At 45.4% G+C, this 14,501-nt stretch overlaps 2 protein-coding genes across 3 annotated transcripts; both read right to left on the bottom strand.

Moving 5' to 3' along the window:
• Positions 1 to 59: 59 nt before the first annotated feature.
• LOC123424510 (probable LRR receptor-like serine/threonine-protein kinase At3g47570) lies at positions 60 to 4,790 on the bottom strand. 2 transcript variants are annotated; one of them, XM_045108137.1, is made up of 4 exons: positions 4,516 to 4,790; positions 4,278 to 4,425; positions 714 to 3,675; positions 60 to 604 (listed from the first exon to the last, which is right to left on the bottom strand). In XM_045108137.1, the coding sequence occupies exons 3-4, from the start codon at positions 3,541 to 3,543 to the stop codon at positions 252 to 254; spliced, it is 3,183 nt and encodes a 1,060-aa protein (XP_044964072.1). In that variant the 5' UTR covers positions 3,544 to 3,675; positions 4,278 to 4,425; positions 4,516 to 4,790; the 3' UTR covers positions 60 to 251. The 2 variants fall into 2 exon arrangements, with proteins under 2 accessions (XP_044964072.1, XP_044964069.1); XM_045108134.1 differs by lacking the exon at positions 4,516 to 4,790 and having other exon boundaries at positions 714 to 4,484.
• A 528-nt stretch (positions 4,791 to 5,318) lies between these two features.
• Positions 5,319 to 9,614, bottom strand: LOC123424507 (probable LRR receptor-like serine/threonine-protein kinase At3g47570). The gene is made up of 2 exons (XM_045108130.1): positions 6,054 to 9,614; positions 5,319 to 5,921 (listed from the first exon to the last, which is right to left on the bottom strand). The coding sequence occupies exons 1-2, from the start codon at positions 8,935 to 8,937 to the stop codon at positions 5,560 to 5,562; spliced, it is 3,246 nt and encodes a 1,081-aa protein (XP_044964065.1). The 5' UTR covers positions 8,938 to 9,614; the 3' UTR covers positions 5,319 to 5,559.
• Positions 9,615 to 14,501: the final 4,887 nt, after the last annotated feature.

The raw sequence follows: 14,501 nt of genomic DNA, 5'->3' as shown, positions 1-14,501 counted from the left end.
ACTTCAATCTGTGATAAAAAGAGAAAGATTTACACCACACCGCTTACGTTGGCGAGCGCTTTGCATAGTGGTGCATATTTACCAGACACATACAAAAAAGAATGTTGGAATTGTTCCACAAGTGATATAGCTACTGTAATTTTGTATATAAGCCTTACAATAGTGTAGTGACTGTACTGTACTTCCGAAAATGTAATTATGTACTATACATAATCTTTAACAGCTACTGCCCAACCCATTCGTTGCCATAATCACAAGGTCTCAACAAATGCCTCCTTCATGGAAACAATTTTGGCGCAGACATCATGCATGCCTGGTCTATCTTTCGGCGATTCCATGGTACACATCAGGCCAATACTGACCAAAGGGATAATGTAGTTTTGCATACGCAGAGAAGCAGCCGCCTCATCCTCCTCGGATGGCATAGCGGGATCTAAAATCTTGGCGATTCTCTCAGGGAAAGCTAGGTCAACATACTTGTGAAGGCTGAGGGCGTTGCCGCAGAGTGCATCCGTCGGTCGCCTTGCTGTGAGCATCTCGAGTAGCAGCACCCCGAAACCGTACACATCGCCGCCTGTCGAGACTTTGCATCCCATCCCATATTCTGCAAAATGAGAGCAATACGCATAAAAATACTTGTGCAACTAACAAAACCAAGACCGATCAGAATCAAACTTGACAGTTGTCTTAAAGAAAAAAGAAGCGCAGCTTACCAGGAGCGATATATCCGATTGTTCCTCCGACACCAATCAAGCCTTCTGGCCTGCCACTACTTGAAGAGAGAAACTTGGCGGACCCAAAGTCGCCAATGCGCGAGGTCATGTCGTAGTCCAACAGAATATTGTCCGGCTTCAAATCACAGTGAATCAAAGGAGGTGTCAGTTGGTTGTGCATATAGTCCAGAGCAGAAGCCACATCAGCAGCAATACTTATCCGCTGGCCCAAGCTCAGCAGCCTCCTTGAGCTGCCAACCCTTGGGTGTATCCACATGTCCAGGCTACCGTTTGCCATGAACTCATATACTATGGCCTTGAATTCACCGCCGTCGAAATCTACGGTTGAGCAGACGGTGATAGCTTGAACCAGATTGCGGTGGCGGGTGTTTCTCAGCACTTCGCACTCGGTGAAAAAGCTAGTTCTCGAACCCTGCTCACTGAGATGGAACACCTTGATGGCCACTAGATCTGTCTCGAACTCAAATCGACCAATGTAGACTGATGCTGTATGACTTGAGCTTATCCGGTTGACTAGAGAGAACCAATTGGTGGCTTTAAGGATGTTCCCATATGACACCCTCTTCATTGTTTCCTTGAAGTTTTCAGATGGTTGAGTTTTAGTCCCCTTCATGACAGTGACAACAACACATATAATTGAGAACAAAGCAATCGTAATCAGTGCAGTTATTATCAGCAGCAGGCGTGTATTTATCTTCTTTTTTGTTGCTGGTGTGGTGGGGCAAATAGGCAGTCCAAATATGGCAGCAGCTGTTTCACATAACCCTGTGTTACCTTGCAGGAATACTGCAGTTGAATTTCCAAATATACCACCAGTCGGGATTGGCCCTTCAAATTTGTTGTATGATATATTGATATAATTTAAGCTTCTGAAGTTCCCGAGAAACTGTGGAACTTGGCCGGTTAAATCGTTCTCAGAAAGATCTATCTGCTGTATACCCTTCAGTGTACTGAGAGACTCAGAAATATTCCCACTAAGCATGTTCCCTTCCATGTGAAGGGATACCAATGTAACACACAGGCCAAGTGCAGGAGGAAGTTCGCCAGATAATTTGTTGTTGGAAACACTCAGTAACTCAAGATTGATTAAGTTACCAACTTCCTGTGGTATCGACCCAGTCAGGTTATTGTTTGACAAGTCCAAACCAAGGGAAAGTGAAGAAATATTGAGGAGTTCCCTTGGTATGGATCCGTCAAGGTTGTTGATTGATAAGTTTAGCATAGCTAGCCTTTTACACTGTCCTATAGATGCCGGTATGTTTCCAGACAATTTGTTGACATCAAGATGAAGCTGGCCGAGTTGAGGAAGATAACCAATCGTTGATGGAATCTGACCTGATAATTTATTCCTGGATAGTTCCAGGATAAACAAGTTGCTGAAGTTCCCAACACTCGGGGGAATATTTCCTGAGATCATGTTCTGGCCCATGTCAAGCAGAATGAGGTTTGCAAGATTGCCTATCTCAGCCGGTATGTTTCCAGAAATTCGGTTTCTTCCAAAGCTTAACCGCTCCAGCTTCGTTGAAAGGTTGCCTACTACTTTCGGTAAGCTTCCATTCAGGATATTCCCATACACTGATAATCTTAACAACTGAGTGCAATTGGTCAGGGAAGTAAGGAAGGCCCAGTCACCAGCTTCGAGTGTATTATTTCCTAGAAGCAGTTGGCTCAAGTCTGACAAGAATCCTAGAGATGGCACCATGCCAGTCAGCAGGTTGCTTGAAAGATCAAGCACTTGGAGCTTTGACATGTTGGTCAGAGAATCTGGGATTAATCCACGGAACTTGTTGCCACCCATCACCAATGTTTGGAGATTTGGAAGTGAGTTGCCAATTTCAGAAGGAATTTGCCCATTAAAACTGTTGCTGCCTAAGCTAAAGAGTGCGAGTGATGACATATTGTACAGTGTGGCTGGGACATACCCCGTGAATCTATTGAAACTCAGATCTAGCATTGTTAGGTTTGGAATTTGACCCAAAGTTTCTGGAATTGATCCTGCTAAGTCGTTTTGTGCTAACAGGAGGGAACGCAATGATGAAACATTGCCCAAAGATGCTGGTATGGTACCAGAAAGTGAATTCACTGTAAGATCAAGATACTGCAAAGCATCCATGTTTTGGAAATGTGGGATCTCCCCGGAGAGTGCATTCGACCGGAGGTCAACAAAGACAAGTTTGGATGACGTGAACAGATTAGCTGGGATCACCCCAGACAACTTGTTACGTGAGAGGATTATACCACTGAGTGACGAACTATTTGCTAAGGAATCAGGGATAGCTCCGCTAAGAGAATTGTTTGCAAGGTTGACATATCTAAGAGATGCAGCTGTACCTAATGACAGAGGGATGTTACCTGAAAGCCTGTTGCCAGCAAGCATCAGGGTTCGGAGGCTCCGAAGCTCATCTATCTCTTCAGGTATGCTTCCAGATAACGTATTGTTCCAAAGGTTCAAGTGAACTAGAGAAGTAAGGGCAGCTGTGCAATTGGATAGTGTTCCTGTGAGCTGCGCAGACCTGAGTTGGAGGGAGACGACACGGATTGGGAGGGTGGTGCTGCAGGTGACCCCTTGCCAGCCGCAGAAGTTGAGCGAGTCATTGCGCCATGATCCAAGAACACTGGCAGGGTCCTTGGAGATGCCAGATTTGAAGCAGAGAAGGGCTTGCCGGTCATCTTCGGTTTTGTTGGTAGCCTGTGCTGATGAGAATACTATTGTGTTGGAGGACAGAAACATGAAGATGGTGTAGAGAAGAAAGAGTGCATGGTGGGACGGAGGAACCAGAGATTGGGTGCGAAAAACTTGAGGAGCCATGCCTCTGTTCTTGTCCTAATGGAGTGTGTAATTAAAATATTTTTGTGTGTGCTTGGATATATGTACAAGCAAGGGCAGGAGATTAGAAACTTCTATGCTTTGACTTCAGCACCCGGATGATTGAAAAATATCCTGGACACAAAAATAATTTGCAATAAGAGGTTTATGTGGGTGAAGAAACGTGTGCATAAACCAGTCTATCAAAGAACAAATACAATTCTCTGCGTGCTATGCAACCTAAAGCTTCTGCGCCCCCAAAATCCACCCATCCATGGAAATATTGGCTGAGCTGAATAGTAGAAAAGGGGACTGGAAGCATGGAACAAAAAAAAAAGACCGGAACAGGGTTGGCTCCTCGCTTGCTAACATTATTTCTTTGTCATGGTCAAGTAAAAAAACGGAACATGACCATTTTCACTAATGGAAAACTCAACACGGCGTGTCGCTACGGCTGGCTTCTGTGGTTCAGGAACTATCCTACTGTAAAGCCCAGGCACACTTTGCTTGGACACTACAAAGTGCCAATCCAATCATCAAGGAGAAGAAACGGGGCAAAGCCAGAGACTTGTCCGTCCCGTCCTCGTCGTGCTGCGGGAAAAATCAATTGTTGGTCCACAAGATTTTGCAGTCAGGATCCAGCTATCCAACCTGCTCCACGCGAGCTACCTGATGGATTCAAAAGGGATGGCTGCCATGATGAAATGTTCCAAACATCCCTCTCCGCATGATAATACCTGGTTGAATTTTACGCGGTAGGCATTGCCAGCCCAGCATTGCCTCTTTCCCCCCTTCTTCTTCTTCGCAAATCCTCCTTTTTCTCATTCGCCGGCCATGGCAGCCACCATGGCTGCCAACGAATCGCGCGCACCACCTCCCAGCATCCTAACAGTGATTTAAAGGGTCGCAGTCAAGTCGAACGAATTCGACCACAGATTTCGCGTGGAGAGAATGGCAGATGCAGGTACAGCGTACCTGGGGTAGGATGTGGCCCTTGGGCTTGTGGATGCCGACGTCCGGCGGCCGGGGCTCGACACGCTGCCCCTCACATTGCATCTTCCGTGGTACCACCTCCTCCTCGCCTCTGCAGCTTCCGCGCGGCCGGAGGCACGCGGCGCTCGCGTCCTTAAGGGCCATCGGTTTGGGGTGGGGAGGGTAGGAAAGGGTTCGCGCGGCTCGCTTCTCATCCCCGAGCCACGAGCGGGCTGCCGGAGCCGAGATGATAGGAGAGGATTTGGGAGGAAGAAGGGTGGGGGTAAAGTGGTCATTTTCGTAGATATCAGACTTACTCCTGCTTATTTACAAAAAAAAATAAAAATAAAAATAAAAGGAATAGTACTCTACTCCCATTCCATTAGAACAAGCAAAATAGCATCATGTTGACTCTTTATTTTATCTTGTACCCTCTACGTTCACAAATATAAGATGTTTTAGATATTTTTATACAGACAAGATGTTTTAGATGGCTGACATGCCCGGCGAAGAGACATATTAAAACATGCCTATATACGTTTAATTTAAAAAGAAAAATAGTGAAAAATCTTATGTTTGCAAATGGAGGGAGTTTAGGATTAACGTTGCCATAAAAATCATCATGTTTCCTGGTTCTTAAAAGACGTTTCTAAACTTTTTTACTCCCTCCGTTCCATACTAATTGTCGCAGATTAGTACACCTTTCTTTTCGGTCTGTCCTTTCTACGTTCTTAAAAATAAGTCTTTCAGAGATTTCATTAGGTGACTAGATACGGAGAAAATGAGTAAACCTATACATCAAAATATGTAGTCCCCTAGTGGAACCTTTAAAAGGACTTACATTTAGAAACGAAGGGAGTACAAGAATTTCGCCATACACACAACTCAAGATCAAAATAAAAATAATTCAACAAATATACAACAAAGGACAGTTGATGCTTTTTGTAGCCACTTATTGCCCAGTGCAAATCATATCTATGTCCTATACTTGTTACTACATTCTTAATAATAAAGAATCAATGTGCCCTAACAGACTTGAAATATCCGTCAATCGTCATGATGGCGTTCCAGAAAATCGTCTCTGAGAGCAGAAAGTTTTGCACAAACATCTTTCATTCCAGGTCTGTCCTTTGGAGATTCCACAGTACATGACAGCCCAAGAGCAACCAATGGGACAATATATCTCTGCATCCATGCTTCTACGCACCCTTGATGCTCCTCATGCGCCATATGAGGATCTAGCATCTCCACCACTAGGTCAGGAAACATGGATTCAGAGAAAATGCGAAGGGTGAGTCCATCGACAAACATATCATCGGTTGGTCGTTTTCCAGTAAGCAACTCCAGTAGAAGCACTCCAAAACTATACACATCGCCTCCTACAGAGATCTTGCAGCCCAGCCCATACTCTGCAAATGCACATAAGTAATCAAAATATACCATACATACATACATGAAGAAAAAAATGCGTTGTACAAGTGAAGCAATAGATGTAGTACAAGACAAAAAAATTAATTGGAGATTTGGAAAGGTATTCTCACCAGGTGCTATGTATCCAATAGTCCCTCCGACATCAACCAGACTTTTACGAATAACCTCACCTGGTAATAGAAACTTTGCTGAGCCAAAGTCACTGAGCCGTGCAGTCATGTCATCGTCCAAAAGGACATTGTGTGGCTTCAAATCACAATGGATCAAAGGAGGAGTCAGTTGGTTGTGGACATAATCAAGAGCAGAAGCCACATCTGCTGCAATGCATATCCTCTGGCCAAAGCTTAGCACTCTGTCTGGGATTACATTGTGCTGCTCAGAGTGCAACCACCTGTCAAGGCTGCCATTAACCATGAACTTGAAGATCAGTGCTTTGAACTCATGGTTTTTTGAATCAAGTGTCGAGCATAGGGTCATAGGTCGCATTATATTCCGATGGCGGGTGCTTCGTAACACCTCACACTCCATAAAGTAACTACCATATCCACCAGGCTCATTCAGGTTGAATACTTTGATGGCAACTAGGCTCCTATCGGACTTGAACCTACCAACATAAACTGATCCGGTACAGGTTGAGCTGATAGTATGGACTGAAGAAAACCAGTTGGTAGCTTTTAGAATGTCACCATATGATATCTTCTTCAGAGTCTCCTTGTGGTTAGGACATGCAACCACTTCTCTTATCTTCTGGTTGGCAACTGCTTCTCTTTTCTTCCGGTTGGCAACTAAATATAACACACCGGGAATCTTATTACACCTTGGAAATGCAAGCTGTGCCCTTCTTTTCCAAACAGTGAAAACCAAATATAACAATAACACACCAGCAATTAACGGTGTAATTATCATTATTATTCTTAGCAAGGGCACATGGTTCTTTGTTTGGGTGTCATCACAAATTGGAAGCCCTAGCATGAAGACTCTTGCACACAACATCCTATTTCCATCCAAAGCTACCATACTCGAGTTCCTAAAGCATCCACCAGAGGGAATTGGCCCTTCAAAGTTGTTGTATGATAGATCCAGCTTGTCCAACAAAGTGAGGTTGCCAAAGAATTCCGGCACTGGACCAGATAAAATATTTCGAGCTAGATTAATCTGCTGGATGGACCGCAACTTGCTGAAACTTTGAGGAATTTGCCCTTCAAGCATGTTTCTCTCCATGCGCAAGAACAATAAAGTAAGACAGCTTCCAAGAGCTTCAGGAATCGTTCCAAACAACATATTGTTGGAAACATTCAAAAGAGCAAGATTTGCCAAATTACCAACTTCTGATGGTATTTCTCCTATGAGCTTGTTGTACGAAAAGTCCACACCCAAGGAAAGTGGAGGGCGATCAAAAAGTTTGACTGGTATTGACCCATCAAGGCTGTTAGTAGACAAGTTTAGTTCAAGAAGTCCCTTGCACTGACCTAAACTATGAGGTATGTTTCCACTCAAGTTGTTATCATCAAGATAAAGCTTGCCCAGTTGAGTAATGTCACCAACTGAGGAAGGGATCTGACCTGATAATTTGTTCTTTGATAGATTTAGGATATATAGGTTTTGCAGCTTTCCAATGGTAGAAGGTATGCTTCCAGAAAGAAAATTGCTTTCCATCCTAAGAGAAGCGAGATTAACAAGATTTCTAATTTCAACAGGTATGGAGCCTGAAATTTTGTTTGACCCAAGCGACAAATCTTGTAGCCTCGTGGAAAGATTAACAACTGCTACAGGTAAGCTGCCATTCAGACCATTCCCTTCCAAGGACAACTTTGTCAGCTGGGTGCAATTTGCTAGAGAAGTTAGAAATGACCATTCATGTGCTTCTAGCAAGTTGCTCCCCAAAATTAACTGACTCAAGTTTGCCAAAGAACCAAGAGACGGAATAGGGCCATTCAGCGAGTTGCTTGAAAGATCAAGTATTTGGAGATTCGACATGTTGGCCAGTGAAGCAGGGATCAGGCCTCCCAGGCTGTTGCTTCCCATAATTAGGGACTGGAGATTTCGTAGTGAGTAACCAATGTAAGATGGTAACTGTCCAACAAGGCCATTGCTGCCCACACTAAAATTTTGGAGCGATGACATGTTGTAAAGAGAGACCGGGACACTACCTGATAAACTGTTTAAACTTAGATCAAGTTCAACCAGTTTTGAAATTTGACTCAAAGTTTCCGGAATTAATCCTGATAGCCTATTTTGGCCGAGCAATATAGAAGTGAGGGAAGAAGCATTTCCTATTGAAGGAGGTATGCTTCCAGAGAGGAAGTTCTCTGTCAGGCAAAGAAATTTTAGTGCTGTGACCTTATGGAAACGCGGGATGAGACCAGTGAAGGAATTCTTCTGGAGATCAACCTTAGTAAGCTTAGATAAGTTATCAAACAAAGTAGAAGGGATCTCTCCAGAGAGGTTATTACGTGACAGTATAAGTGTGTTGAGTGAGGAGCAATTGGTCAACGAGAGAGGGATACCGCCGGTAAGAGTGTTGTTTCCAAGATTGACATAGCTAAGTGAATTGCTAGTGCCTAATGAATCAGGGATGTTACCTTCAAGATTGCTGTTGGAAAGATTCAGTGTATGGAGGTTTGGAAGCTTACCCAGCTCTCCAGGGATGGTTCCCGACAGATGATTATCGGCAAGGTTCATCCACGATAGAAAAGTCAAGTTGCCTAGGCATCCAGATAATTGCCCACTGAGACGAGCGGAGGTGAGGTTGAGTGAGACCACCCGTGGTGGAAACCTTGTGCCGCAACTGACCCCTTTCCAGCTGCAAAAGTTAAGTGAGTCATCACTCCATGAATTTAGGATGCCAAGCGGATAAGAGTTGATGCCGGACTTGAAGCAAAGGAGGGCCTGGCGATCAATCTCGGACTTGTTTTCTTGCGCTGCTTCGAGCGTTGTAGTGTTGAAGGAGAAAAGGATGAGGAGAATACAGAGCAGAGACAAAAATGAGGGCATGATGTTCAGAGTTTACAGGGTGTGGAAGAACCAAGAAGCTGGGAAAACTTTAGGTTGGAGCTTGGGAGATCTTGTGTGTACTGTGTAGAATGTGGATGCCTTTTAAAGGATTTGTCTGCCAGAAGGAATGGGCCTGGAGTTATGCTAGACTATTGACTTGACTTAACAAACAATGGTGAGCTGTCTCACCCTTGAAGAATGAAACAAATATCTGTGGAAGAAAACGTGTGCAGGCCGAGTAATGGATTGTGACCAGTAGAATCTCAGTAAGCAAAATAAAAACCGGAAGAGAAACGGTGAATTATTTTGACAGCGTCACAAAGGATGCTGTAAGACTAGTCCTGGCTCACACCGTGATTGTAACCTGCGGAGCACGCATCAAACAAACACCAAGAGGCGGCACCAAGGCAAACCAAGCCATTGACTGATGCCGGAGTCGTGAGACTTGGTAGCATCGACCCATAACAGATTAACAAGCCTGAACCACTCAAAATGATGAGATATTTCTTCAAAGAACAAACTGATTCTGAATTGCAATTTCGTGATGCACCGACATGCTTCGTAACTGAATCTGAATGGGGCAACGCAGGATGGAACAATGGAAATTTTGGGGGCAGATAACCATATCGCACCCAGTTTACATACATGGAAAGTTGGGAATCTAGCTGCAGGAGCAGGACTTACCGCATACAGGGCACGCTCGTCTTCCACACCCCGCCGAAGCGAGGGCGGAGGGTTAGCCTGCCCATCAAACTTCTGCTGGCGCTTAAGATTCCAAGGTCCGATGCGGAGGAGGCCAATCCGACGAGCCGGTCGCGCAGAAACCCTTGGCGAGGCTCGCGCGGCGACGGCCACTGGTGGCGTTCGTCACCGAGCCGCACGGGCTCGGGAGGTGTCGGCCGCGCGTCGAGGCGACAAGGGTACTGCTGGAGGCGCTCGATGCCGGCCGGGGAGAAGGCAAGAGGGCGCGGCGGGGGAGTCGCCGGAGGCTCACACCATCACACCGTCTGGTAGTAATAACGCCAAAATGTGCTGCAAATTCATGTTCAAGTTGAAATAAGGCCGAATCCCTTTCCTTTTGACATCCCCATGCCGCCACACCACAGGGGGGAATCAGTGATGAATTGTTAGAAAGAGGGCTGAGCTATAAAATCTATAAAATGGAGCTTGATCGGTAGCTTCGGCCCCTTGAGCGCCTTCTCAAAGGGTTCTCAAAAATTCGAGATAGAATGAAATCTATCGTATCATGACGCTCGGAACCCACATCAGGCTCAATAGAAGGACAGGCTGTCTCGGAAGTGCTTCCGCCCTCAGATATGTTTTGTGTTCACGGCCTGGAGTACTTCAGTCAACTTGAATAAGATAGGGCCCTGTTAGGTACTTGATCAGAAGTATCCAGCAGCGCCACGCCTGAGTGACTTGCGGGGTCCGAGCACGAAGATCCAACGGTTGAGATTGCATCTTCAAGTTAGTGTTACACTACCACGATGCTCACTATAGCTGCCCAAACGGGCCGGGCTAAACAGGCCGGCCCGCGAGCCCGCCGGCACGGCATGCCATAGATCGGGCACGACACGACTTAAAGGGGTCCGTACCAGGCACGCAGCCCGTCTCGGATCGTGTCTGGGCCTGAAGGCTAGGCACGTAGGCCGACACGGCATGGCCCGTTTATGTATTTTTATTTTTTATTTATAATCCAATAATCTGAAATCAATTCAAAAACTATCTAAAAGAGGCCACAAATCGTGCTTAGCGTGTCCACGGACTGACCCGTTTAGCTCCCGTGACGTGCCTGGGCCGGCAGGCTGCGCACATGGGCCGGCCCGTTTGGCCAGGTATGATGCTCACGAATGAACGTGGTTGGATAATTGAAAGGACAAAGGTATTTTTTGATCACCAGATTGACGATGATAAAATATCGTTGGCGTCTTTTAGGACCGTTGCATGATTTATAAATATATTTTTTAAATATACAATGAAAGAAATGCAGTGTCAAAGATTTTTATATAAAAAGATGAACTAAATTGACTAAATTAGACTTATATCTGCTATAATCCTCACAACATTATATTGCTACAATATTTCTTTGAAAAAAGCTGACCATCGTCCGGCAGATAGCAACGGACGCATCCGCCACTTTCATGCATGACACGCGTGCATATCTGTTGGAATTATGCCCTAGAGGCAATAATAAATGTATAGTTATTATTATAATTCCTGTATCAAGATAATAGTTTATTATCCATGCTATAATTGTATTGAATGAAGACTCATTTACATGTGTGGATACATAGACAAAACACCATCCCTAGCATGCCTCTAGTTGGCTAGCCAGTTGATCGATGATAGTCAGTGTCTTCTGATTATGAACAAGGTGTTGTTGCTTGATAACTGGATCACGTCATTGGGAGAATCACGTGATGGACTAGACCCAAACTAATAGACGTAGCATGTTGATCGTGTCATTTTGTTGCTACTGTTTTCTGCGTGTCAAGTATTTATTCCTATGACCATGAGATCATATAACTCACTGACACCGGAGGAATGCTTTGTGTGTATCAAACGTCGCAACGTAACTGGGTGACTATAAAGATGCTCTACAGGTATCTCCGAAGGTGTTAGTTGAGTTAGTATGGATCAAGACTGGGATTTGTCACTCCGTGTGACGGAGAGGTATCTCGGGGCCCACTCGGTAATACAACATCACACACAAGCCTTGCAAGCAATGTAACTTAGTGTAAGTTGCGGGATCTTGTATTACGGAACGAGTAAAGAGACTTGCCGGTAAACGAGATTGAAATAGGTATGCGGATACTGACGATCGAATCTCGGGCAAGTAACATACCGAAGGACAAAGGGAATGACATACGGGATTATACGAATCCTTGGCACTGAGGTTCAAACGATAAGATCTTCGTAGAATATGTAGGATCCAATATGGGCATCCAGGTCCCGCTATTGGATATTGACCGAGGAGTCTCTCGGGTCATGTCTACATAGTTCTCGAACCCGCAGGGTCTGCACACTTAAGGTTCGACGTTGTTTTATGCGTATTTGAGTTATATGGTTGGTTACCGAATGTTGTTCGGAGTCCCGGATGAGATCACGGACGTCACGAGGGTTTCCGGAATGGTCCGGAAACGAAGATTGATATATAGGATGACCCCATTTGGTTACCGGAAGGTTTTCGTGCATTACCGGAAAAGTTTCGGGCTCATCGGTAGTGTACCGGGAGTGCCGGGAGGGGTGCCGGGGACCATTGGGAGGGGTGTCACGCCCCAAGGGGTCTCATGGGCTATGGGAAGAGATAAACCAGCCCCTAGTGGGCTGGAATAAGTTCCCACTAAGGCCCATAAGGTTTGAGAAGGAAAAAACACAAGGTGGAAAGAGTTTCCAAGTGGGAAGGTGGAATCCTACTCCAAGTAGGATTGGAGTAGGACTCCTCCACCTCCAATTTCGGCCAAACCTTGAGGGTTTGAGGCTGCCTCTTCCCTCCCCCTCCCTCCTATATATACTAAGGTATTAGGGCTGATTTGAGACAACTTTTGCCACGGCAGCCCGACCACATACCTCCATAGTTTTTCCTCTAGATCGCGTTTCTGCGGAGCTCAGGCGGAGCCCTGCTGAGACGAGATCATCACCAACCTTCGGAGCGCCGTCACGCTGCCGGAGAACTCTTCTACCTCTCCGTCTCTCTTGCTGGATCAAGAAGGCCGAGATCATCGTCGAGCTGTACGTGTGCTGAACGCGGAGGCGCCGTCCGTTCGGTACTAGATCGTGGGACTGATCGCGGGATTGTTCGCGGGGCGGATCGAGGGACGTGAGGATGTTCCACTACATCAACCGCGTTCTCTAACGCTTCTGCTGTACGATCTACAAGGGTACGTAGATCACTCATCCCCTCTCGTAGATGGACATCACCATGATAGGTCTTCGTGCGCGTAGGAAAATTTTTGTTTCCCATGCGACGTTCCCCAACAGTGGCATCATGAGCTAGGTTCATGCGTAGATGTCTTCTCGAGTAGAACACAAAAGGTTTTGTGGGCGGTGATGTGCGTTTTGCTGCCCTCCTTAGTCTTTTCTTGATTCCGCGGCATTGTTGGATTGAAGCGGCTTGGACCGACATTACTCGTACGCTTACGAGAGACTGGTTTCATCATTACGAGTAACCCCCTTTGCTCAAAGATGACTGGCAAGTGACGGTTTCTCCAACTTTAGTTGAATCGGATTTGACCGAGGAGGTCCTTGGATGAGGTTAAATAGCAACTCATACATCTCCGTTGTGGTGTTTGCGTAAGTAAGATGCGATCCTACTAGATACCCTTGGTCACCACGTAAAACTTGCAACAACAAAATTAGAGGACGTCTAACTTGTTTTTGCAGGGTATGATTGTGATGTGATATGGCCAATGATGTGATGTGATATATTGGATGTATGAGATGATCATGTTGTAATAGAAATATCGACTTGCACGTCGATGGTACGGCAACCGGCAGGAGCCATAGGGTTGTCTTTATACTAACATATGTGCTTGCAGATGCGTTTACTATTTTGCTAGGATGTAGCTTTAGTAGTGATAGCATAAGTAGCACGACAACCCCGATGGCGACACGTTGATGGATGATCATGGTGTGGCGCCGGTGACAAGAAGATCGTGCCGGTGCTTTGGTGATGGAGATCAAGAAGCACGTGATGATGGCCATATCATGTCACTTATGAATTGCATGTGATGTTAATCCTTTTATGCACCTTATTTTGCTTAGAACGACGGTAGCATTATGAGGTGATCTCTCACTAAAATTTCAAGACGAAATTGTGTTCTCCCCGACTGTGCACCGTTGCTACAGTTCGTCGTTTCGAGACACCACGTGATGATCGGGTGTGATAGACTCAACGTTCACATACAACGGGTGCAAAACAGTTGCGCACGCGGAACACTCGGGTTAAGCTTGACGAGCCTAGCATGTGCAGACATGGCCTCGGAACACATGAGACCGAAAGGTCGATCATGAATCATATAGATGATATGATTAGCATAGGGATGCTTACCACTGAAACTACTCCCGACTCACGTGATGTTCGGACTTGGGATAGTGTAGGTGGATCATGAACCACTCAAATGACTAGAGAGATGTACTTTTTGAGTGGGAGTTTAGCATCTAATTTGATTAAGTTGAACTCTAATTATCTTGAACATAGTCTAAGTCCACTTTGAATATATTTGTGTTGTAGATCATGGCTCACGCAAGTGTCATCCTCAATTTTAATACGTTCCTAGAGAAAGCTAAGTTGAAAGATGATGGAAGCAACTTTGTAGACTGGGCTCGTAATCTTAAGCTAATCTTACAAGCTGGAAAGAAGGATTATGTCCTTAATGCTGCGCTAGGAGATGAACCACCCGCTACGGCTGATCAGGATGTTAAGAACGCTTGGTTAGCGCGTAAGGAGGACTACTCAATAGTTCAATGTGCAGTCTTGTATGGCTTAGAACCGGGACTTCAACGTCGCTTTGAGCGTCATGGAGCATTTGAGATGTTCCAGGAGTTGAAGTTCATCTTTCAGA

This window comes from Hordeum vulgare, chromosome 2H (genome assembly GCF_904849725.1).
Source record: "Hordeum vulgare subsp. vulgare chromosome 2H, MorexV3_pseudomolecules_assembly, whole genome shotgun sequence".
In the NCBI taxonomy this organism is placed as follows: Eukaryota; Viridiplantae; Streptophyta; class Magnoliopsida; order Poales; family Poaceae; genus Hordeum; species Hordeum vulgare.
The sequence above is the reverse complement of the archived record's forward strand: the minus strand, read 5'-3'. Positions and strand labels throughout refer to the sequence as shown.

What these genes read in the sequence shown, in the direction of transcription:
- LOC123424507 (XM_045108130.1), bottom strand. Translation starts at nt 8,937, where the DNA reads ATGCCCTCATTTTTGTCTCTGCTCTGTATTCTCCTCATCCTTTTCTCC. An exon ending in TATTGGATACATAGCACCTG is followed by an intron (nt 5,922 to 6,053) that starts GTGAGAATACCT and finishes GTGCATTTGCAG; the next exon opens with AGTATGGGCTGGGCTGCAAG.
- LOC123424510 (XM_045108137.1), bottom strand. Translation starts at nt 3,543, where the DNA reads ATGGCTCCTCAAGTTTTTCGCACCCAATCTCTGGTTCCTCCGTCCCAC. An exon ending in AATCGGATATATCGCTCCTG is followed by an intron (nt 605 to 713) that starts GTAAGCTGCGCT and finishes CTCATTTTGCAG; the next exon opens with AATATGGGATGGGATGCAAA.